Here is a 23,506-nt window from a genome sequence, read left to right on the forward strand (position 1 = left end):
AGGTCCAGGCAGCCTCACTTTAATTTGAATTAATCAATATTCTGTTCAGTTCTTTTTTTTTTTTTTTTTTCAGTTGTGTATCAATTTGAATCGGCTCCTACCTTCTCCATCTCAGAGATGTGGACTTCCCCAGGCCCCGCCCCAGCCTCCCCCGGCCCCCCTCTTTCTTCGCCCGCGCCATCGTCATGACAACCGCGTCCACACACCCTCCACGTCCGCGAGCTCTCCCATTGGCCAAAAGTTCATAGCAGTCGTGCCTCGCTCGCTCCCATTGGTCAGTTGATCGCACCGGTGCCAACCCGCGTACTCCCATTGGCTGATTGGTCGAGAAGGAAGGGGGGGTAGGCAGTGTGTGTACGCGGTGCGGAACCGAGCGCAGCACCGAGCAGGGAGGGAGTCTTTGGAAGGGTAGAGGTGAGGGGGTGTCACTTGGAGGAGAGGGCCGAGACGTGAGGGGCGGTGAGAGGGGCATGCGGGGCGACGCAAGGATCATGTCTGGGGACTCCCAGGATGTCTGTTCTGCAGGGCGATGACCACGCCGGCGGGCTCCGGCGCAGGCTTCGGCTCCGTATCCTGGTGGGGCCTGTCCCCGGCGCTGGACCTGCAGGCTGAGAGTGAGTCCCCACGCTGGACCATATCTGACAAGGCGGCTGCCTTCCCAGCCTGGCAGGCGGCGCCCTAACGTTCTCCGAGGCTCCAATGGCGGCGCCGCCCCTCACTGGGCAGCCCAAGTGGCCTCTGAGGACTACGAGTCCCAGAATGCTTAGAGGCACAGCTCCCTTGGGAACGTAGGCCAGGCGTGCGAGTTCTACTGGGAGTTGTAGTCCACCGTTCTGGGGCACTCTTCAGGCCACAGACCCCAGCCCGTGTCATCTTGCCAGGTCCTCCTGTGGACTCAGACTTGCGGGACAATACCGAGCCCAGGACCCCCGAGTTAGATGTACTGCTCGTGGGCTCCGTGGATGGGCGGCACCTGCTTCGGACCCTGGCCCGGGCGGCGCTGTGGCCTCGCAGGAGGTTACACGTGAGCTGGGATTCTGGGGAGGGAGGAGGATGAAGATGAGAGCCCAGATTCCTGAGTCCTTGAAGGGAAAGAGAGCTGGAGGCCTGGACTGCTAGGTCTGAGGGAGGTAGAAGCTGGGGACCTAGACTTCAGGGTTGGGGACTCGAGTTCAAGTGGGAGGAAGAGCCTAAGGATTCGCGGTCCCTGAATAATGGTGGGGAGGAGGGTTTGAGTGCCCAGACTCCTGTGTTTGAAGGAAAGGGGCCAGTGTACAGGATGCCTGGGTCCTCTGGAGGCAGGAGGCTGAAGTCTTCCATCCCTGGGTCTCCAAGGAGCCAGGGATACAGATCTCAGAGTCATTTTGCTCTATCTATCTTCCAGTTCTATGTGCTAGAGAATAATCTGGAAGCTGTGGCCCGACACATGCTGATCTTCAGCCTAGCTTTAGAGGAACCTGAGAAGATGGGGTTGCAAGGTCAGTTGCAAGGACCCAGACATTCTGGCCCGCAGCCTCTTCCCCCTGCCTGCAGGGGTTCTGGCATATCAATATGTAAACATTTTAGCTACCTACTGCATCACTTGTTCACTAGTTTGTCAGGCTTAGGGCTTCAACTCTTCCCACCTGTACAATGGGGCTAAATATACCTCCTAGAGCCATTGAGAGGATTCCAGGGACGCCTGGATGGCTCAGCGGTTGAGCATTTGCCTTTGGCTCAGCTTGTGATCTTGGGGTCCCAGGATCGAGTCCCACATGGGGCTCCCCCACAGGTAGTCTGCTTCTCCCTCTGCCTCTCTCTGTGTGTCTCTCATGAATAAATAAGTAAATAAAATCTTTAAAAAAAAAAGAGAGAGAGAGAGGATTCCAGGAGAAAATGCACATAAGCTGTCAGCACAATGCATGGCACAGGGTAAGCATTCAAAAGCTCCTAGCACAGGAGAGGACCAAAAGAAATCAAAGGACTTCTTAAGAGGTAGTGGGTCCCCCAGATGTGGGGAAGGTTTGGCAGAACTGAGTTCAGTCCTTTTCAGAGCCTTCCTACAGGTCCGAATGTCCTCAGTTGGAGGCATGAATCTCAGGGAGTCTGCCTTGAAGACGCAGCCCTGGGAGGAGGAGGACGAAGAGAAGGGGCAGGGTGGCAGGAATCATGATCTCATGATGGCAATGATTTTGGCCCAGTGTCTGGAGCCAAGTCTGGACTTGAGACAGTCTGTTCAAATTCTGGCTCTGGGTCCAAGTCCCTGCTCCGCTGTGTCGGGTATACTTGGACCCAAGCTCGAGCTTGCTAATAAACCCTCGTGCGCTTGCATCGGAAAAAAAAAAAAAAAAAAAAAAAGGGATCCCTGGGTGGCGCAGCGGTTTGGCGCCTGCCTTTGGCCCAGGGCGTGATCCTGGAGACCCGGGATCGAATCCCACGTCGGGCTCCCGGTACATGGAGCCTGCTTCTCCCTCTGCCTATGTCTCTGCCTCTCTCTCTCTCTGTGACGATCATAAATAATAAATAAAAATTAAAAAAAAAACATTAATACTGCCTTTAAAAAAAAAAAAACAAACAAATTCTGGCTCTGCTTGCTGAGTGACCTGGGGCTACTATCTGTCCCTTTCTGGGCCCACATTGTTTCTACATTGATAAAAGGGAGATCCTAAAAGTTCTTTCCCCATAGAGTTCTTGTGAGGATTCAATTAGAAAAAAAAAAAAAACCAAAAACAATGCATAGCTCCTGGCTTATGATATAGGCTCAGTACCTCTTACTGATCATCATTGTTTTCACGACCTTGGAGGGTAGTTGTTAATAGCTCAGAGCATTCAGAATACACTGCACACATGTCACAGTGTACCTCATAAAAGGCTCTGAGCCTAGCTATCTAACTAAAGGTATATAGTTCTCTATTACAGGATTCTTAAACCACTAAAGGAAACAATTTACATATTGATAGAGATACATTGATATAGATATAAACCTGTATACAACTAAAGATGAATAGTTCTCTGGTAAGATTCCTAACTAAAAAGGAACAATTTAACACTATAATATTTTAACATGCATAAATCTCCATTTCCATCTCCATCTATACATAACTTTTTCTTTTATAACGTGAGGAAAATTCAAACATGAGCTGCAGGACTGGGCTCATCTGGTGGGTGGGGAAGACTAGGAGGAGACTTAGGTTGGGTGTAAGTGACTCTTAGAGTCTGGGGGATGGATGGGGATTTGGCCAGTGTCCCTTATACTCACATGACTATGACATAATAAGATTAAAGAGGGTGTGCGTCAGCCACACGAGTCTCATTTCTGGGTTCACTCGACTGCTCTGTCCACTAACCCTCTCTCCTTCTTCCCGCCCCCTTACCCCTACCCCAGAGAGAAGCGAGACCTTCCTGGAGGTGTGGGGGAACGCGCTGCTGCGCCCCCAGGTGGCCGCCTTCGTGCGCGCGCAAGCCGACCGCCTGGCGCACCTGGTCCCGGAGCCGGACCGCCTGGAGGAGCAGCTGCCCTGGCTCAGCCTAGGCGCCCTCAAGGTGCCGCCACTGCCCAGGATCCCGATGGCCACGGGAAGAATGGAAATGGGAAGCCCAAAAGGGTTTTCGTTGATGGCGTTCGAACCCCAGCCCCCCAGCTGTCACTGGGGGATGTGACCTAGGTGGTGGCTTCTACTCTCGGAACTGCAGTTTCTTCTGAGAAATGGGAGAATCCTCCTCGCGCCCTGGGGTGGGAGGGAGGGTAAAGCAGAAGATCCGGCTCTCCCTGCAGCTTCCTCCCCCTTACTCTCTCCCCGCCCCCCAACCTCCCGCGTGCCGGCCGTGCAGTTCCGTGAGCGCGACGCCCTGGAGGCTGTGTTCCGCTTCTGGGCGGGCGGAGAGAAGGAGCCCGAGGCCTTCCCCATGAGTCGCTTCTGGGACTCCAGGCTGCGTCACTACCTGGGCTCCCGTTACGACGCCCGGCACGGTGTCAGCGACTGGGACTTGCACATGAAGCTGCACGATCGCGGGGTGAGGGGGCTGGGAGGCTGGGGGCCCGGACTCCGGGGTCCGAGGGAGGTGGGACTGGGGGCCCATATACCAGATTTGCTTAGACCTGTTCGTTCGGGCCTTCTATCCAGGCCCGAGTCATCCACACTCGCGAGTTCCGGCGTTGGAGGGACACGGGTGTCGCCTTTGAACTCAGAGACTCCAGCGCCTATCATGTGCCAAACCGGACCCTTGCGTCGGGTCGCTTCCTGAGCCATGTACGTGTCCTCTCCCTGCCCGGGCCAGTGCTTCTTTTCAGTGACACGGGAACCGGGGTCTCCAACATTGACCTCACGTGCCTTTTCTCTCCAGCACGGGGAGCGTATCGCAGCACGCGGTTACTGGGGGGACATCGCCACGGGGCCATTCGTGGCCTTTGGCATCGAAACAGACGATGAGAGCCTCCTGCGGACCAGCAACGGACAGCCGGTCAAGGTGTGTGACTGCAGGTGCTGGGGCTGAGGGAGGGCTTTCGAGGCCTCGCCCCTCTGTACTTTAACCGCCCCCCTCGCCAGCACACACCTCGCACTGGGCGTTCCGGGGAGGGATGGTGTACTCTAGGCCCAGCCGCGTCATCCTGGCTGCGCCCCTTCTCTCCCCAGACTGCTGGGGAGATCACTCAGCACAACGTGACGGAGCTATTCCGAGAGATGGCCGCCTGGGGGCGCCCGAGAAACACCCAGGGAAACCCCGAGCAGATGTGCCAGGGCGAGGATCGCGGGGATCGCGAGGATGGCGAGGGTGCAAGCCCAGAGCGTAGTAAGCGTCCTGGTTCGCTGACCCCCTTGAAATGCGAATTGGGTGGTAAAGGGGTCACATCATCCCCCAGGGAAAGAGTGGAACCTGGACCCCCATCCTGGGCGTTAGGTTCCAGGTCTTTCAGCTCCAAGTGCGTAATGATATGGTTTCCAACGACTGGACAAGTGATCTCCTGTTCCTGATATGTCTTTTTCTTTTTTTGTATTTCTTTCCCTTTCCTCAATCTTGACACCATTGTTATCATTCTGAATTCCAACAGAATTCTAATCCTACCTGCGGCTAGAGTATTCTAACAGGGTGCTGGGGCCCAGCCCACCCGTGGAGAGACCCTTCCCCTGCCCTGATTCTGGTCCTGCGCCCTGGTAACCATCACCTAACCTGGCTCTTCCTGAGTGTCTGGATGACCCTTATGGCCATGGGCCACCCGCTCTTTCCCTCTCTTGAGCCTCAGTTGCCTAGTCTGTAAAATGGATCTCTGCTTGCTGGGCTGACCTTCCTAGAACTTTCCAGGAATCCATCTACGAGAGATGATGAGAAAGGGCTTCAAGACAGGTAGGCAAGGAGCATTATCTCCAAGCTTGGTGTGCCTGCCTAACTGCGGGTTCATCCCCAGCTGCCTCTGCCCCGGGATTCTTCACTGTGCGCTTCCTGCCTCTCGGCTCTGCAGAAACCCTTCACCACAAGAGCTGCTACAAGGGACGGTTCCAGCTGCTTTATGTGGCCTGTGGGTAAGAAAGAGGTCTCTGGCTCCTCTGCCCTCACACCCAGAAATCCTGGCCCTCAGCCCCTCCTCAGTCAGCACCCAGATTCCCTGGCCCCACTACTCCCTCAGGACCTGAAAGTCTAAGTCTCAGCCCTCAGCCCTCACTTTTCTCTACTCAGGATGGTGCATCTTCTCAGCCCCGATCTCGGGGCCTGTGTGGCCCCCGGAGGACGCTTGGTGGTGGAATTGGCCCGGTGAGCCAGCCAGTGGGAGCGCAGGGCAGGGAATATCCAGCCCTGGGCTCACAGCCGGGGACCCCCTAACATACCCCTTCCTTGTTTCAGGTACCTGGTGGACTTGAGGCAGGAGCAGTTGCAGGGCTTTGCTGCCCGGGTTGGAGAGTTAGCTCAGGCGGCTGGATTCACGCCCCCACCCCAGGCCAGGCCCTCGGAGACCTTTGCGCGCTTCTGCAAAGCCTTGGACTCTGCTGGCCAGCACACTGACTCAGCTTCGGAATCCATGACTCCGCCCCCTGACACCCTGGCTCCGGCCCTTGAGAACCAGAGTCAGCCTCTCAAAGGCGGGACCCCACCCTCTTAGCCCCTCAAACTGCGCTCAGAACCCCTCAAACTCCAGCTCTACTCCCCAAGGTTCTGGCTCCACCCACAGAGAGTCTGACCCCATTCCCAGATATCCAGTCCCCCATCTCTGACCTCTAAGGTCAGGTCCTGGAAGTAGAGCTTGCCTCTAGAATATTCACTCGGGTATACTCTCAATATTCTCCAACAGCTCCAGCGGTGTCCCTAGAATTTCAGATTACCTTCCTGGGATTCTATATTCTGTTCCTAGAATTCTAGAGTGTTCTTTCAGGGTTCCACATTCCATTCTTGAGACTCTAGAGATCCGGCCCTGAGTCTCAGGCCCTCTATGTGGTTTTCTTGTCCTCAGAGGTCCTATTTTACCTGAGGGTTGGGGGAATCTGCTTTCCAGGGCTGGTCCACACCCACATAGTCCAGATAAAAAGAGTGGTGTCCTCTTCTTCATGTGCCCTTGTGTCTTTGTCTTCACTTTTGTCTCCAGGGCTGGGACAGGGAAGGGGCTAGGGTGGTTAAGAGAGGAGACCTAGTTCCAAGTGGATTTCTCTGGGCTGTTATTGCCTGAGAGTCTGGACCATACCTGGATCGTCACATAAATCAACAAAATTTATTGAGTGGCTAACAGGTTTGGGACACAGAAACTGATCATAGCTCTCATGGAGATCACTGTTTAGTGTGGGGATGAGCCCCAGACTTCTGGGTCTGAAGAACCAAGGAGCTGGGGGCCTGAACTCCTGCATCTGAGGGAGGAAGGGCTGGGGGCCTGAACTCCTGTGTCTGCTGGAGGAGGGGAATGGGGGCCTGAACCCCTGCGTGTGAGGGAGGAGGGGCTGGGTTCCAGGCCTCCAAGGTGGAAGGGTGATCCAGCTGGAGCACAGCCCACCCCACCCCTCACGCGCCCCGGTTATCTCACATCCTGGGCAGGGGGAGGAGGTGGCAGCAGTATATTTAGTCTCAGTCCACGCCCCTTATCTCAGTGTCTTCAGTGAAGCTTGAGCAGTGCAGACAGACTGAAGCTCTGGGGGCCTTCAAGGTCATCCCGGATGCCCCCTCACTGACCTTCCAATCGCCCCTTGCCCTTCTTTGCCTCCTGCAAGCCTTGGCCTGAGTCTGCGCATGGCGGATGAGTGAGTGCATCTAGGGAACTCGGACCTGCAGGGCCCGAGGCGGTGGGACGTGGGCCTGTGAGGCCTGAGGAGGGAGGTGGGGACAGACTCCTGGCTATCGGCACGAAGAAAGGTTTGGGAACCAGACTCCCTGGAACCCGAGGACTGGGCAGCTGGTGGGCGGCCCCTGGGGTCCCTTAGACTGGACGGGACAGAGGCCCACCATTAACCCCCCCTTCCCGGTCTCTTCCTTCAGGAGCGGCGATGCGGTGAGAGGAGGCGCAGGCCGGGGTCCACGGCAAGGGAGGGAGCCGCAGGGTGGGCCCTGGGGCGGGAGGTGGCAGCTCCACCCGTAGAGGGGCGCTGGGGGGGCCCGCAGTGACGTGGCTCCATCCCCCCAACCCCAGGCGGGGTGCCCGCCCCCCGCTCCGGCCCCGATCCGACGCCAGTCTTCCGCCAACTACCGCGCGTACGCCACGGAGCCGCACGCCAAGGTGAGCGAGGGGCTGGCGGGGCTCGGTTCCCGGTCCGCAGAGGGGGCGGGACCCAGGGGTGGAGGGGCGGTGCCAGAGCCTTGGCTGGGGCGGGGCTTTGGCTGTGGGCGGAGCCTAGGAGGAAGCTGCGCCCTAGGGGCGGGGTTTTGCGGAGGGAGGGCTCGGATTGGTGTGGCCTGCCTATGGGCGGAGTTCGTTGCCCATGGGAACTGCCTAAGCAGTCAGGGGGTCAGGGTTGGTGGATGGGGCTGAGGGGCTCAGCTTCAGCGGGAAGCGAGTCCAAATCTGGAACCTACCCATGCCCCCGACCATCTGTCTCCTACTCCCCGCCCTGATTATTCCTTGCTCCATGTCACCCCGGCAGAAAAAGTCCAAGATCTCCGCCTCGAGGAAACTGCAGCTGAAGGTGCTGGTGGGCCTGGAGGGGGCGCCTAGGTGTCCTCAGGGGGTGGAGCTGGAGGGTCGGGTGCGGGAGGGGGTAGGACGAGGCCTCAGTGGGGAGTGAGCGTGGCTTGTGGTGAGCAGCACCCACCCTCTCCCCGCCACGGGGGCGGAGCCTCGGATTGAAGGGGAGCGTCTCTGGAAAACCGCGGACCCTGCCTGGAACTGGGGGGCTGTCCTGGCCAGGGCGGCCTCCCCGGTGCGGATGCCGCGCAGCCCTCATCCGCCTCCCCGGGTGGGCTGCGGTCCCCGGCCTCGCCTCTGCAGACCCTGATGCTGCAGATCGCGAAGCAAGAGCTGGAGAGGGAGGCGGAGGAGCGGCGCGGAGAGAAAGGGCGCGCTCTGAGCACGCGGTGCCAGCCGCTGGAGTTAGCCGGGCTGGGCTTCGCGGAGCTGCAGGTACCGTTCTCATCAGGGACTCCTGCCCAGCTGGGGATCCGAGGTACCTAGTGACCGCTCCTGCATGGTTTGGACTCACCGGTCTAGTCACTGTCCCCTACCTCTGCTCTGGACCTTGTGATCCAGTCTGCTAATCCTTACCCTCAGGAGTTCAGAAATATGGCCTGCAGCTGCCTACAGTCTCAAAACCCAGAGATTAGGCTCTCCAGCCCCAATTCTGTCAGATTCTCAGGACTCCTGGCTCCCAGCACCCTTTATTCCAGCTGCCCCAGAGTCCTCTAGGACTAGATGTCCAGGCCCCCAGGGCCTCCTCCCTCAGACTCAGGAGTCAGAGTACCCCCGTCCCCCAACCACACATACCACATTCTTGACCAGGACTTGTGCCGACAACTCCACGCCCGAGTGGACAAAGTGGATGAAGAGAGATACGATGTGGAGGCGAAAGTCACCAAGAACATCACAGAGGTGGGGGGCCCTGGGCAGTCTTGGTCCCTTCGGGTAAAGTCTGGTGCCTGGGGTTGTGGTCTCAGTCCACGCCCTTGCAGCTGCTGTTGACTGCAGACACCAGGAGACCCAGGACAGCTGGGCCTGGCAGGGATGGGGCAGAAGAATGAGTATAAAGTGGTTAGGGAAGGCTGTTCCAGGCAGAGGGGACAATAGCACACAAAAGCCAGGAGTTGGGAACGCAGAAGCTGTATTCGTGGAAATGTGTAGCTGGAGCATCGGGTGTTGTTGATAGGTGAGCTCAGGCATGGGTCAGGAAATTGTGGGATGCATGCAGCAGCACCAGGAGGTGTCAAGTGTTTTTCAGAGAGGAGGCTGGGCCCGTCGGGAGGGCTTACAGTTACTGGATGAGGAGCCTGGATGAGACCTCCATAGGCCTGGAAAGAGAGCAGAGGGAAGTATAGGGTGGAAGAATGGGTCTGGTGGAGGTTTCTACCTTCCCTTATGGCTGCCCCCAGATAGCAGATCTGACCCAGAAGATCTTTGACCTTCGTGGCAAATTTAAGCGGCCCACCCTGCGGAGGGTGAGGATCTCTGCAGATGCCATGATGCAGGCGCTGCTGGGCACCAGGGCTAAGGAGTCCTTAGACCTGCGGGCCCACCTCAAGCAGGTGAAGAAGGAGGACACAGAGAAGGTGAGTGTGGCTAGAGCCAGGAAAGGGGGTGCTCAGAGGAGAGGGTGTGGGACATAACAGTCATTGGGCCTAAGCTCAGGGCAGATGCTACTTGGAGTTATGGGGAGAAGAATCTGGTAAGAGGTCCCCAATAGGAAGTATAGGAGGGGCATAGGAAGTGCAAGGGGAAGCCAGAAAGTAGAAGGGGAAGCCAGGAAGTGCATTAGGGAGAAAGGAAGTAGCAAGGCCAGAAGTGCATGAGGGAGATAGGATGTGCATGGGGGCAACTTTGATGGGATCGCCTGAGGGGATGAGAAGCCTTCCAGAAGCAGATCTCAAAATGGACATCCAAAGCAGAGTGGCCCAGCGGGCCAAAGATTGGGGGGAGGCTATTTGAGAGAGTGTAGATGGGAGAGAAGCCCTCACTCCTGGCCCCATTCCTCCAGGAAAACCGGGAGGTGGGAGACTGGCGTAAGAACATCGATGCGCTGAGTGGAATGGAGGGCCGCAAGAAAAAGTTTGAAGGCTGAGCTGGCTGCCCCCTGCCCTGGCCCTGAAGGTGTCCTTGAGGAATAAAGTTTCTCTCTGAGCTAGAAATGGCTGCAAGTCTGCTACCTGGGGGTCCGGTGTGAGGGAGATGAGAAGACTGAGGGGAGAGTCCCCCAAAGCCACACCACACAGCAGGAGCAGAGCTGGGTCTGCAGTAGGGGGCGTTCCCAGCTCTTATGCCTCACACGCAGGGTGTGCAGAGATGCCCAGACCGAGGTCCAAGGAGAGAGACATGCACACACACAGAGACAGCCAGAGACCCACAGAGAGGGAGAAAAGACAGAGATTCCTAGAAAGACCTGCAAAGAAAGGGGAAATGGAGAGGCCGATGTGCACAAAGCACATCAGAGACCACCAAACAAGGCAGAAATAGGGACTGAAAGAGGGACAATGCAGAGACATGGAGGAAGACACGGATGCAGAGCCAAAGAAAGACATAAATGAGGTCACACACATTCATATGCCAGTAGACAGATTCACAGAAATTGACAGATTCACCCCCAGAAATGCAGAGACAAAAATGCATGGGGAGACACAGGGAGTGAAAACACAGACTCGGAGAGACCCAGAGAGACAGCCCCTGGAGAAATGCCCAGAAAGAGAAACAGAGATGATAGGCAGGGAGAGACAGAGACACTGAGAAGCAGGAGGGGTGGCTGGCTCCCTTAGGGTTCAAGGTCGTGGCCGGCTGTGGGTAAGGGTAAGGGGGGCAGGAATACCCAACAGCTCAGTGTCAGATGAAGGTGGGGGAGTGTGAGGTCATGGGCCTGACACCACACCCTCTCCCCTCCCCCGACCCACACCTGCTTCCCGGCTTTAGCGCCTGTTGTCACCAGGATGGAATCCTGGTGGCAGACAAAGGGGTGGGGGTGGGAGGGGGTTGACAGAGACAGAGACAGAGACACACAGGTGGAGGGTCCCAGAGACAAAGGAGAGATGGACAGTATCAGAGATGCAGAGAGGCCCGAAGAGACACAGAAACTGGGACAAGAGCCTTATAAGAGGAAGCACCCCTTGTGCTCTTTTTGTCAGTAAGTATTCTCTGAGGACCTACTGTGTGCCAAGCCCAGGGACTTCAAAGCATCGGGTTCAGCGTGCTGTAAGGGAGGTGGGGAGCCCGGAGGTTGGAGGTCACCTGACCCAGTCTAGGTGCGAGGCCATGCTGATGGGGTGAAGGGGTCCCTAGACCCCCAGGAGGTGCCAGGATCCTGAATATGCAGCCAGAGCGGGGGCAGGGCAGCCTCTGAGCTGGACTCTGGGTCTGAGAGAGGAATTCTCAGGCCCTCCCTCTCCCCTGGGGGGCGGGGCTGAGACTCCACTATAAACCAGGGGTGCTTCCACTCGCAGGGTCAGCAACAGATCTGCCCTGCCCATTTGCTCACCGACTCTGCAGACTCAGCCTTAGGTAATGGTCTCCAGGAGCTTCGTACTGGGGGGAGATGGGGGGGGGGGAGACGACAGGAGGGGTGGCTACGGAGGTGGAGGTGGTACAAACTTAAGGCTTGGGAATTCCTGGGAAGTTCAGGCTTTATGAGGCCTGAGGACAGAGGTATTAGGATTTGGGAGTTATGGAGTCTGGGGGTGCCGAGATTGGGGTGTCCCAGAATATAACACCTTCAGACCTAGGAGCTCAGAGGGAATCTCAGAAATTGGGGATATCTGGGCTTGGACATTTATGGGCTGGGTGTCAGGACTGGGAGCCTCAGACTCTGGGGATTTGAGAATTGAGGTCTCCAGGTCTGAAGCCATATGATTGGAGGTACCAAATTTTGGGGCAACATGAATTGTACCTCTGAGCTTGGGCGTCTAGATTTTGGGGTCTCAAGACGTTGAGGCTTTAGAATGTAGGTGTCGAGACCTAGAGCGTCAAGATCTGGGGATGTCAGCCCAGACGCTGGAATCTCAAGAATGGGGTTCTCAGAATCTGGAGACATGAGGCCTTGCTTGTCCCCAGAAACTAGGGGCATCATCAGTTGGAGGGGCTCAGGATCTGTGGGTCTCAGGATTTGGGGGTGCTCTTAACCTGGATACTGTTGGTCCTGGGGGAATCCCAAAGATGATGTGGTGTCTATGTAGGAGTCAGGGTGAGATGTGTGGACTTCACTGCTCTTGATGAGTCCAGCTTCCTTCAAGGCTGTGGGTAGGGGGCCAGGAGGGGCCAGGTGGGAAGATAACCAGATAGGGGGAGGGGGAGGGGTGGAGAGGGAGCCTGCGTGACTAATTCTCCCAGGAGCCTCCCCCCTTGAATCCCTTCTTAGGAAATGTCCTCTGTTTCACCATCTACGACATCCCCCCAAAATAGCCTTTGGGGGGTGGGGCAGCTATTGTCTTCAGGCCACAGTCCCTTCCCAAATACCTTCTCCTAATCTCCACTCAGATCAGGTTCCCATGGACATGTCATAAGACAAAGGAGGACAGCTGTGGTGGTGGAGGGGCAGGAGCTGCAGCTTTGGGGCTGTGCTCCCCCCACACCTCCCAGAGCCCTTTCCCTGTCAGGGCTCCCAGCCCCTCCTTCCTGAGACTGGGGAGTCCAGGCCCCCAGCCCCTCCTCCCTCAGACCCAGGGGTCAAGGCCCCCAGGCCCTCCTCCCTCAGACCCAGGACTTCAGGCCCCCATTCCCTCCTCCCTCAGACCCAGGACTTCAGGCCCCCATTCCCTCCTCCCTCAGACCCAGGACTCTGGCCCCCAGCCCCTCCTCCATCGGGACCCCACCTCAGTCGCATGTTCTTTGGTCCTTAGGTGACACAGGATGTCGGACACCGAGGAGCAGGAGTATGAGGAGTGAGTGGTGCTGGTGGGAGGGCTGGGGTATGGAGAGGTGGGACCCTCTCCCACCTCCAACACGCTAACCCTGCCTCTCTGTCCTCTTCCTGTGTCCTCAGGGAGCAGCCCGAAGGTGAGTGGGGAGTGGGTGGCCCTCGGTGGCCTGGGGACACGCGCGGGAGGCCCGAGGACAAGGGTCGCCCATCGCCCCCGGCCACCCGGGGCGGCCACCCTCGGGGTCGCAGCACCCTGGGCGTGCTCTCTTGTGGGGTTCTAACCCTGCCTTTTCTGCCCCCTGCCCTTCCAGAAGAGGAGGCTGCGGAGGAGGAGGAGGAAGGTGAGGCCTGGACCCGCAGGTCTGCGGCCCAGGCAGCCCCGCGGGGCCGGGGCTGGGTGGGGAGGGGGCGCTGGGCGTGGCGGGGCCGGCGGGCACGGGGCTCCCGACCGCCCCGGCTTCAGGTCCTTTAACAGCCTCTACCCTTTCTTTCCTCCCTGCCCCCCCCCCGCCCCCCGCACCCCGGCGTGGCCGCTCCCCCTCGCTACCCCCTCCTCGCTTCTCCCCCTGCCTCCTCCTCCCCAGCCGCCGAGGAGCCGGAGCCCGTGGCAGAGCGAGGTAACCGCGGCTGCTTCGCTTCCCGAGACGGATTTCCTCGGGCCCCGAGCCCTGCGAGGACCCCTGCGCCCGCATAACCCGCCCAGGCCCGGTCCTTTAAGCTCCGGAGAGCTCGCGCGCCCTCTGGTGTCCACGAAGGGAAACGGCCTCGCCGAGGCTTTAACCCATTCCCTTCCTTCTTAAAGGGACCGACACCCAAGCCTTCTTCCCCAGCCTGGAGGAATTCTTGTAGAAGGGTTGGATGTTTGCGGACAGACACCCCCACCCCACCCCCATCTAAGTCCCCGACCCTGTCACTTTTCTCCTTCATATACATTCAAAGGTTGGGGTGTGAGTTGCAGAAAGGGCTCTCCCTGGGCGTCTGGATTCTTGTGTCCCCAGAGGGGAGGGGCTGGGGGCACCCTGAAGTGCTAGGTGTAAATGCAGAAGAGCAGGAGCTTTGGTATGTAAGAGGAAGGTCTGGGGGGGTTGGAGCCCTGGGTTCCCAGAGAAGTGGGAGGGGGACCCCACACCAGTTCTGAATGTATATCTGATGCGTGTGATCCTCCTCTTCCTGATTTCCCTTGTTCCCTCTTCTCCCCCCCTACTCATGCCTCTCCCCCAGAGCTGCTCCTGGGGTCTATGGCTTGGAGGGGAGTTCCCTCCTCTGGGTGTATCAGGCCCACCCCCATGAACTCTTGCTAATTATCTCTTTGTATCTCCCCACTAGAAGAGGAGCGTCCCAAACCAAGGTGAGATCCTAGGGGCTAAGCATCCCAATCACATCCTCCTAAATATGTACCCCCCACCCCCAGAGACAGGGTGTAAGAAAAGCAGAAAAGGAGAGTGGGGCCCTTGAAGCAGGAAAGGGCAGGGATTTGTTCTGTCAGCCAATTGTCCAGAGAACTTCCCTTGGTGTTTGGTATATCAGAACCCATCTGCTCTGTTGGTGAAACAGACCCAGATACAGTGAGGGTAGCACACAAGAAGGTACTATGTTTGCCCTAGGCAGTCAAGGAAGGCTTCCCAGGGGAGGAGGTGATGCTAGAGTCCTGAGGGATGAAGAGTTCACTAGCTGAAGGAGGTGGGAGGGATATTGTAAAGGAGAAAGCTTCACAGGGTGCATGCATGGTGCAGTGGTTGGATTCAGGCCAGGCTTTCAGGGAACAGACAGAGACACAGGTCATTCTGATGATGAGAGTCCTAAAATAAGCAGATCTGTGGAGACCATGAGAGCTCATGGGGGCGGAGGGTCTTGGAGGAGGTGAGATTGGGGCCAAAGCTTGGAGATGCAAGGAGGCTGCGATCTGAGCACAAGAAGGAGAGTTCTGGGTTGGTGTGGGCAGTGGTGCCAATTTCATTATGGCTGGAGTGCAGAGTGCAAGAAGGCATGGGGCTGTGAAAGCCTGGGCCCTGTGGAGCCATGGGGGGTTTTGAGTAGAGGAGGCATGGAAGGTTTTGAGTAGAGGAGTCAGACCTCAGTGAGACAGCAAGGGGGATCAGGGGGGCACAGGTGTGCTTTGGGATCTGGGAAGGCTTGTTGGAGAAGGGAAGGCCTCAGGGGATGCAGCAGGAAGGGGAAGGGCGTTGCATGCAGAGGGAACAGCATATGCAAAGGCCCAGGGGTACAAAGGCACATGTCATAGCCAGGGAACCATGAAATGTGTGTGTCTGGGAAGGAGGAGAGAAGTTGCTGGAGGATCTGACGGGCCAGATGGAGAAGGACTTTGAATGCTGGGTTGCTTGGACTTAAGGATGAGCTCTGGGTGCTAGAAACACCGCTCTAAAGTCATGAAGGAAGATGAACTGAAGGTAAACAGCCAGAGGTGGCAGGGGGCCAGGAGGAGGCTGGCATGAAGGTTCACAGGAGAGGGGCCGAGGCCTGAGCTAGGGTGGGGAGCATGGGGTGGAAACTGGGGAACAGACTGGGGAGATGCCCAGGCAAAGAGGCCAGACTTGTCACTGGGGCAAGGGGAGGGAGAATGTGAGCACCGCTGCCAGGGGTCTGGGCCATATGGCCGCCACTCAGTCTGGGGGAAGTTGGTGAGCTCAGAGGCAGCATGGTTTGTGAGAAGGCAGGAAATGTCAGGACGCACCTGTCAACCTGAGTCTGGAACCTCAAAGAGAATCTGGGCTGGAGACAGAGTTGGTGAATCCTTGGTAATTGATGATAATCGAAGTCACTCGAATGAATGACATGCCTTGTGGGAGTGTCCTGTGAACGAATAAAAGGGCAAAACTTTTTAAAAAGAAAAGATTTTATTTATTCATGAGAGAGAGAAAGACAGAGACAGAGAGACAGAGAGACAGAGAGAGAGAGAGACAGGCAGAGGGAAAAGCAGGATCCATGCAGGGAGCCTGACATGGGACGCCAGGATCATGCCCTGGGCCAAAGGCAGGTGCCCAACCGCTGAGCCACCCAGGGATTCCCAAGGGTGAAACTCTTTAAAGGGCTCTCTGGGGACCAGTAGACAGAGGTGACAGCGAGAGGAGTAGGAAGGAAATCAGGTGAAGTTTCTGTTTTAAAAAGCAGAGAAGAGAGAATTCTAATGAAGGCATGGATGGAGGGCGGACCCCCCCTCAGGGCAGCACCACCCAATACGAATATAGTGCAAGCCACATATGTATAATCTATGTATATAATTTATGTATAAAAATATATATTACAAGCAACATTTTAAAAAGTAAAACAAAACAGATAAAATTAATCTTCATAGGATTTTTCCATTCAATCCACTATATCTGAAATTTTATCATTTCAAGATGTAATCAATTGATAGGCGGCATCATTAGTGAAATATTTTACATTTCTTTGAACCAAGTTTTCAAAATCCAGTGTGTTTCACAGATGGCACATGGAATCGCAAGTCAGACCAGCCAGTTGTCAGGTGCCCCAACCACACGTGGCTGGTGGCTGCCAGGGTAAACAGTGCAGCAGCAGCAGCTGGGGAGCTCCATCAGGGAGCTCAGGCTGTTCATTTATTCCCCTTCTCCACCCATCAGGCCTGTGGTCCCTCCACTGATCCCCCCCAAGATCCCAGAAGGGGAACGTGTGGACTTCGATGTAAGTAAGGGACATCCAGTCTCCAGGTGTCTTTGTGCAAATTAGGAAGAGGCGCCCCTGGCTTCTCCCTTCTTTCGGGAATCCCCTAAAATGGACCTAGTGTGGGTCGCTAGTGCCACCTTCTGCAAGCATCGCGAACAGCGGCCCCCCGACTCCCTAAACTGTCCCAGTCCATCCCTGCCCCCAAGGGCCCTGCCCTGACTTTCCTCTGAGGTGCGCACAGGTGGGTGCGGGTCCCCCACACTGCCTGGGGATGACACGCTCCCCGCCCCCCCTCCGGCCTGCAGGACATCCACCGCAAGCGCATGGAGAAAGATCTGCTGGAGCTGCAGACGCTCATCGACGTGCATTTTGAACAGCGGAAGAAAGAGGAAGAGGAGCTCATTGCGTTGAAAGAGCGCATTGTGAGTGGAGGGAGGTGGGGTTCTGCTAGTTCCTCCCTCACCCTGTGAGGGGCTGGGCTGGGAATGGTTCCCAGACAGTGCAGGCCCGAGGCTGAATCTTGAGGGAACTGGCAACTGGTGCAAGTCCATGGCCACACTCAAACTAGCTCATCTCTGCTCTTGACCTCCTTGGGAAGGCAGCGTCCCTGCACCCCCTCATTCTTCTCTCCCCCCAACACCCCCCTCCCGCCCCAGGAGCGGCGCAGAGCTGAGAGAGCTGAGCAGCAGCGCTTCCGAACAGAGAAGGAGCGTGAGCGTCAGGCTAAGCTGGCGGTGGGTGCCTCCCCTGCCCTTCCCTGCCCTGCCCAGCCCTGCCCTGGAAGGGAGACCAAATGTTACTTCTTCAGCTGGATGCTCTGTTTCCCATTTGTCATATTTTCTGCTGTCCTGAGAAAGTCCTTGTGCTGTATTATTCAAGGATCTTTCCTTTGGAAGGGACAGAAACCCCAACCCAAACCGGATTCAGCAGAAAGAGAATTTTATTGGCTCATATAACCAAAAGAAAAGTGGAGTGTGACTTGCTTCAGGCATGGCTGGATCAAGAAACTCAAGCTCACAAAGACTCAGCTTTTGTCTTCCTATCCCTGGGCCCATTTTTCTGTGGACCCTAGGGTGATGAGGTCATCATGGGTGTGCTTGGGACTTTCCTGGCCTGGGCCTTGAAAATCCTGTTCCCATCAGTCCCAGGGAAACCAGATGGCTGGTCACCCTACTGGACATCCCGTTCTCAGGCAGGGATGGAAAGTGACCATCAGAAACTCTGGCTATAATTCCTCTTTTATCTGTCTTCTGCATGATTCTGGGATGAGTGCAGATTGGTCACCTGTCCAACTTGGAGCAAATTGCTAGCTAGTTGTAGGAGACTGGTTAGGATATTCCCATTGGCGTAGGCTCTGGATATGTGATCTGCCTTGACATCAAGGACTCCTGGAAGCACTTTTAAAGATTAGGAGTAGTGACATGGTAGGCAAAGTACTGGTCTCCCAAAGATGCTCACATCCTAATGCCCAGAGTCTATGAATATGATACCTTGCATGGCAAAAGGGACTTTGCAGGTGTGATTAATTTTTTAAAAAGATTTTATTTATTCATGAGAGACACAGAGAGAGGCAGAGACACAGGCAGAGGGAGAAGCAGGGTCCCTGCTGGGAGCTGGATGTGGGACTCCATCCCAGGACCTCCTGTCAGGACCTGAGCGGAAGGCAGACATTTAACCAACTGCGCCCCCTAGGCACCCCCAGGATGTCTGCATTCTTGCCTATTCTGACACTGACTTTGCCTCATGCACTGTGTCTGGTTGGTCCTGCTTCACTTAGCTCACCAGTGAGATTCCCTCCCAGCTCCCCACCCCAGACCTTTTCCCTGAAGTGGGTGGGCAAGGCCTTAGGGCTAACCCCTTTCTTCCCTCAGGAGGAGAAGATGCGGAAGGAGGAGGAAGAGGCCAAGAAGCGAGCTGAGGATGACGCTAAAAAGAAGAAGGTTCTGTCCAATATGGGAGCCCATTTTGGGGGTTACCTGGTCAAGGTGAGTTCACTCCTCTGGACCTAAGGTCTATGTTTCCAGGGAAGAGGCAACAGAGGGCTTAGAGTTCTGGTTCCCCATGAAGGTGGGGGCTGGGGGCCTAGTCTCCTGGGTCTGAGGGAGGAGGGGCTGGGGGCCTGGACTCCTGGGCCTGAGGGAGGAGGTGCTGGGGGCCTGGACTCCTGGTCTGAGGGAGGAGGGGCTGGGGGCCTGGACTCCTGGGTGTAGGGACAAGGTGGTGAGGAGCTCAGCTCCATGGGTTCTGATCCATCCCACACTTCAGTGTGTCCGTTTCTCTACTCTCAGGCAGAACAAAAGCGTGGTAAGCGCCAGACAGGTCGGGAGATGAAACTACGTATCCTGTCTGAGCGTAAAAAGCCTCTGAACATCGACCACATGGGAGAAGACCAGCTCCGGTATACCGGTGGGATGGGGGCTCAGGGTGGGAGGGGGCTGGCTGTAAGACGGTGACATAAGGGAATCCTTACCCAGCTCTGGGAGAGCAGAAGCCCAGGTCTGAGCCCTGGTGCTGTGTGACTTTGAGGTAGTGTGTCCCCCTCTCTGGACTCCCTTGTATTTCCAGTGAAATATGTCACTGATTCACTTTTTGTGGCTACCTTGACATGTAGAGTCTGGGGGGGTCATATGAGGGGAAGCCAGATAAGATGGCTCACCAAAAGTTAGGAGATTTTGTTGACTTATTGAGGTCCTGTGGAAACTCAGGAAGCCCCATCTTTTTTTTTTTTTTTTGTACATTTTATCTGTTTATTCATGAGAGAGAGAGAGAGACAGAGAGAGAGAGAGAGGCAGAGACACAGGCAGAGGGTTCAGAAGCAGGCTCCATGCAGGGAGCCTGACATGGAACTCGATCCCCAGTCTCCAGGATCACACCCTGGGCTGATGGCGGCGCTAAACTGCTGAGCCACCCGGGCTGCCCAGGAAGCCCCATCTTTATGTGAATTAAAGCCAGACATGTCAGTGAGACCTTTCCAGCCAAGTGTCTGCCCCCTGGGACTCCATCTGCTCCTCTACCTCCCATTCACAGGACAGCCCCCATCTTGTGATAAGCACTGGAGGGAAGACTGCAGAGTGCTTCTCCTTCTGGGGCCTCAGCCATAGCCTGATGTTTTCTGACCTGGGTATGACCCATAAAGTCAGAAACCCCCACAACCCTGGAGACAGCACAGCAATGGGGGCTGGAGCTCAGTGGTGGCTCTACCACTTACCAGCTGTGTGATCCTAGGCATGGCAAGCAATTTCTCTGAGCCTCACTTTCCTTATTGGCAAAATAAGGCCAGGATAACAAAGTCTACTTCATACACCTGTGAAAGGTCAGTGAGGTGATGATGATGATGATGGTGATGGCGATGATGATGGCAGTGGCGGTGGTGGTGATGATGGTGATCGCTGCAGCAGCCATGCCCCAGGGAGGGCTTACAACCCTGTGACGTAGATACTATGAGTATCCTCCTCCTGGATGAGGTTCCTGAGGCACAGAGAGGTTAAGTAACCTCTCTAGGGTTGCACAGCTTGCAAGTGTAAGCGCTAGGAATGAGCCCCAGGCCGTCTGGTGCAGCAGCCTGTACTCACTGCATTATAAAGTGGAATGATGGTAGATGTTAAACTGCCAGCTTTCCAGAAGCAAAAGGTCCCAATCGTAGCTTTTGCCCATTTCCATGATGTCCACCATGTGGGTTTCAAACTACCAGTGTGAGGATACTGTGCACAAGAAAAGACGCACAGGGTCAGCTCTTGGAGGTGTTTACATGGCTCTAGCCCACTGATCGCTTTGCACTCCCCCTTCTGAGCACATTTTCACAGAGCCCGTCATAAAGTAATATGTGGCTGCTCATCCCCCCACCCCCTTTCCCCCCTTTTCTTATTTCTCTGCCCTCCACCACACACTCACTCATAACTTGGGTCCACTAATATTTAGATCCAGTTACCTCAATTTTATTCATTAGATAAAGGGTCTAATATGAGGGTCTTACAACATTTTTCAAATAAAAATGTGCCCCAGAGGAGAGTGCAGTGGAAAGCTGGTAGCTAGCAAGACAAAACAAGCAATATAAATAATAATAAAATGAACAGTAACATTGACTTTATCGAGTGTTTCTACGTGTCAGGCATTACACATCGTATAACAGTTCTGTGCAATAGATTTTTTATCAGTTAAGAATAAGCTTGGCTTCTAGTAAAGTCACCTGTCCATAGCAGCCTAAAATACAGAGGCTTATTTTCTCACATGGGAGAATTCTGAGACTAGGTGGTCCACAGCTGGTATAAAACTCTAGAAAATGACTGAAGACCCAGACTCCTGTTTTTCTGCTCTACCACATTTAGCCTGATATTTCCATCCTCAAAATCACCTCATGGTCCAAAGTGGCAGCTGGGGCTCCAGCCAGCACATCCAAGCAGCAGGAAGAAGTTGCACAGAATGAATTAACCAAAGGCTTTCCTGGGAGCCCTATCCAGGGACCTGTTTTCATCCCCATTGGCCACCCCTACTTACACAGGAGATTTGGGAGAGTGGCTTTTTAACTAGGCCTATTGCAAAAGGTTGTTTCTAAGGAAGAATGGGAGAAGAGGTATAGAGGAGGTAGCCATGATTTTACAGAGAGGGAAATGGGATCCTAGGGGAGGTTACTTGGCAAAAGTCACAAACAGGAGAATGGCAAAGTTGGGACTTGAATCGGCTTCTGGACTCCAGAACCTGGGTCCTTAACCATGACATCATTCTTCCTTAGGGAAATATGGATTTTGGATGTGGAGACAGTGGGCAGACACTGGAAACCCTTTTTCTTCCATTCACTTTGAATAGTTTGGCCTCAGATATTAGCAGAATGGCAACAGTGCTGCCCAACTCAGAGTCTCGTGGGGTGGCTCTGGGCACTTCTCTGTGGGCTGGGGGCGTGGGATGGCGCCACAGCCACCCTTCTGTCCTCCCAGGGAGAAGGCCCAGGAGTTGTCGGACTGGATCCACCAGCTGGAGTCTGAGAAGTTTGACCTGATGGAGAAGCTGAAGCAGCAGAAGTATGAGGTAAGGCCCGTCTCCCACGGAGGATGTCGGCGCTGTGCAGGGCAGGGGCGGGCAGACGCGTCTCCCAGGCTGTCCCCCCAGCCCGTCTCTCTTTCCCGCACAGATCAACGTGCTGTACAACCGCATCAGCCATGCCCAGAAGTTGTAAGTGTGTCTCGGGCGCTGAGCCCTGTGCCACCCACCCCTCACTCTGACGCTGGGGTCTGTCCTTCCCTCTCTCTGTGAGCTTTGGTCCCTTGCCCCCTCTTGGCATCTGCCCTGGGTCCCTCTTCTTGGGTCTCCATCCCTGTTTCTGTGTCCCTCAAAGTCAGGACTCTCAAGGTGGGGTGGGTGGTCTTGCCCCCCCAGGGCATTGGACAGGGGCTGGAACACAAGTGGCTGTCACAGCTGGAGGTGCTCCTAGCATCCAGGTGGGGAGACTGGGGAGGCTGCCCAGCACCCTGCAGTGTCCAGGACATCCCCCCCCACTGCCCCAACCGTCAACAGGATGAGAACCCCGCCGTGACTTCTGTGCCTTGCTCTGCCTCCCCAGCTCTCTTTCTCTTGCTCTCTGTTCATCTATCCCCATGTCCCACATTCTCTCTTTCACCCCAGCCTTGGGCCCTCTTCTTTGCCACCCACTCTCTGTCACCCATCCCTCCCTTCCCCCAGCCCATCCCAGGAACATACTGACCTCGGCTCCTGCAAGTGGGTGGGTGGAACCCGGCCCCAGACCATCAACCATACCGCCCCAGTCAGCAAACCCTCAGACCATCAACCACACTGCCCCGTCAGCGAACAGAGAACGCATTTGCCTGCCAGTCCTCTTGACCGGGACAGTGGGAATTTGGGGGTGGGGCTTGTGGACTCCCTGAGTTGAGGGCTGGGCCAATCTCAGAGGCTGGGGGAGCCCCTTCTTCCTGACACCCCTTCCCTCTTCTCCTACAGCCGGAAGGGGGCAGGGAAGGGCCGAGTTGGAGGTCGCTGGAAGTGAGGCCCGGGAGCCAGGAGCCAGAGCCTGAGCCAGAGCCTCTGGGGCATGGATCACATCTGTGGTTGAAATAAACACGCCCCCTGCAGGCCACCTGCTGAGTTCTGTGGTTGTCATTACTGCACTGCATGTGGCCAGCTTCCCTGCTTCCTTTGACTTAGTGCCTAGAGAAACCTCCTTGTCACTATAGCGGTAGGTCAAATTGAGCCCTTATGCACCTGCTGGGAATGCAACATGGGGCGGCCACTTCGGAAGCCAGTCTGGTGCTTCCTCACCCAGCTAGGCACACAGTTACTCTATGGCCCAGTAATTCTACTCCCAGTGTCTACCTGAGAGAAATGAAAACACATGTTCATCCACATGCCCACTGTGCTCCACGGCCCAAAGGGTGGAAACACTCCTAATGTCCACCAACTGATGAATGGATGTGAGGAGGTATTACTCAGCAATAAAAAGGAACAGAGCCCTGACACACACTGTAATGTCCACGAATCTCAAAAACATGGTACTTGGTGAAAGAAGCCAGACACAGAAGGTCCCAGATTGTGTGACTTCACATGTGTGAATTGTCTAGAGGGCAAATCCATGGAAGCAGGGAGGAGGTGGGTGGCTTCCAGGGGCTGGGGGAGGGTTGGGTGGGGAATGCTGATTTTTGTCAGGCTGCCGAAAATACTTGGAATTAGTCGTGATGCTAGGACACACAACCTCGTGAATATAAAAAATCACTAAACTGCATACTTTTTTTCCCCCCAAAAGCTACCCAGCTGTATCAGATGGCCTGTGTTCCATAGCCAACCACCTCACTTGTAACTGGCTTCCCATAGTAGCATTACTTTAGTTTATGAGTTTGTGGGTCAGTTGCTAGTTTGTGCTGGGCTCAGCAGGGGGGTTCTTCTGGGCATGGCTGATCTGGGCTGGGCTTGCTTGTGCATCCACG

General features: G+C 55.7%; 3 protein-coding genes across 6 annotated transcripts; all 3 read left to right on the forward strand.

Annotated features, from left to right (window-relative positions):
- Positions 1–318: 318 nt before the first annotated feature.
- On the forward strand, positions 319–6,516 carry DNAAF3 (dynein axonemal assembly factor 3). The gene is made up of 12 exons (XM_072843589.1): positions 319–414; positions 526–614; positions 882–1,024; positions 1,385–1,478; positions 3,365–3,522; positions 3,811–3,993; positions 4,104–4,229; positions 4,324–4,446; positions 4,614–4,770; positions 5,384–5,498; positions 5,653–5,727; positions 5,818–6,516. The coding sequence occupies exons 2-12, from the start codon at positions 530–532 to the stop codon at positions 6,071–6,073; spliced, it is 1,515 nt and encodes a 504-aa protein (XP_072699690.1). The 5' UTR covers positions 319–414; positions 526–529; the 3' UTR covers positions 6,074–6,516.
- A 528-nt stretch (positions 6,517–7,044) lies between these two features.
- On the forward strand, positions 7,045–10,224 carry TNNI3 (troponin I3, cardiac type). Its single transcript, XM_072843598.1, has 8 exons — positions 7,045–7,196; positions 7,432–7,444; positions 7,583–7,669; positions 8,034–8,075; positions 8,378–8,509; positions 8,885–8,974; positions 9,472–9,648; positions 10,074–10,224. Exons 1-8 carry the CDS (start codon positions 7,186–7,188, stop codon positions 10,155–10,157), a joined length of 636 nt encoding a protein of 211 aa, XP_072699699.1. The 5' UTR covers positions 7,045–7,185; the 3' UTR covers positions 10,158–10,224.
- Positions 10,225–10,234: 10 nt separating this feature from the next.
- On the forward strand, positions 10,235–22,662 carry TNNT1 (troponin T1, slow skeletal type). Of its 4 annotated transcripts, XM_072843606.1 has the most exons (14): positions 10,235–11,207; positions 11,524–11,581; positions 12,916–12,970; positions 13,247–13,276; positions 13,520–13,552; positions 14,262–14,283; positions 16,535–16,595; positions 16,883–16,999; positions 17,234–17,311; positions 18,449–18,562; positions 18,866–18,975; positions 21,509–21,599; positions 21,703–21,743; positions 22,527–22,662. In XM_072843606.1, exons 8-14 carry the CDS (start codon positions 16,901–16,903, stop codon positions 22,570–22,572), a joined length of 579 nt encoding a protein of 192 aa, XP_072699707.1. In that variant the 5' UTR covers positions 10,235–11,207; positions 11,524–11,581; positions 12,916–12,970; positions 13,247–13,276; positions 13,520–13,552; positions 14,262–14,283; positions 16,535–16,595; positions 16,883–16,900; the 3' UTR covers positions 22,573–22,662. The 4 variants fall into 4 exon arrangements, with proteins under 4 accessions (XP_072699707.1, XP_072699712.1, XP_072699719.1 ...); XM_072843611.1 differs by lacking the exons at positions 10,235–11,207; positions 11,524–11,581 and having other exon boundaries at positions 12,485–12,970; XM_072843618.1 differs by lacking the exons at positions 10,235–11,207; positions 11,524–11,581; positions 12,916–12,970 and adding an exon at positions 13,033–13,072.
- Positions 22,663–23,506: the final 844 nt, after the last annotated feature.

The sequence above is a fragment of the Canis lupus genome, chromosome 1 (genome assembly GCF_048164855.1).
Source record: "Canis lupus baileyi chromosome 1, mCanLup2.hap1, whole genome shotgun sequence".
Lineage (NCBI taxonomy): Eukaryota > Metazoa > Chordata > Mammalia > Carnivora > Canidae > Canis > Canis lupus.

Excerpts from the sequence above, each read along its gene's own strand:
- DNAAF3 (XM_072843589.1), top strand. The coding sequence starts at position 530 with ATGACCACGCCGGCGGGCTCCGGCGCAGGCTTCGGCTCCGTATCCTGG. Across the intron at positions 615-881 it reads GCTGGACCTGCAGGCTGAGA|GTCCTCCTGTGGACTCAGAC; the intron begins GTGAGTCCCCAC and ends TCATCTTGCCAG. Across the intron at positions 1,479-3,364 it reads TGAGAAGATGGGGTTGCAAG|AGAGAAGCGAGACCTTCCTG; the intron begins GTCAGTTGCAAG and ends CCCCTACCCCAG.
- TNNI3 (XM_072843598.1), top strand. Across the intron at positions 7,670-8,033 it reads CCACGGAGCCGCACGCCAAG|AAAAAGTCCAAGATCTCCGC; the intron begins GTGAGCGAGGGG and ends TCACCCCGGCAG. Across the intron at positions 8,076-8,377 it reads CGAGGAAACTGCAGCTGAAG|ACCCTGATGCTGCAGATCGC; the intron begins GTGCTGGTGGGC and ends TCGCCTCTGCAG.
- TNNT1 (XM_072843606.1), top strand. The coding sequence starts at position 16,901 with ATGGAGAAAGATCTGCTGGAGCTGCAGACGCTCATCGACGTGCATTTT. Across the intron at positions 17,312-18,448 it reads AGCGTCAGGCTAAGCTGGCG|GAGGAGAAGATGCGGAAGGA; the intron begins GTGGGTGCCTCC and ends TTCTTCCCTCAG. Across the intron at positions 18,976-21,508 it reads ATGGGAGAAGACCAGCTCCG|GGAGAAGGCCCAGGAGTTGT; the intron begins GTATACCGGTGG and ends CTGTCCTCCCAG.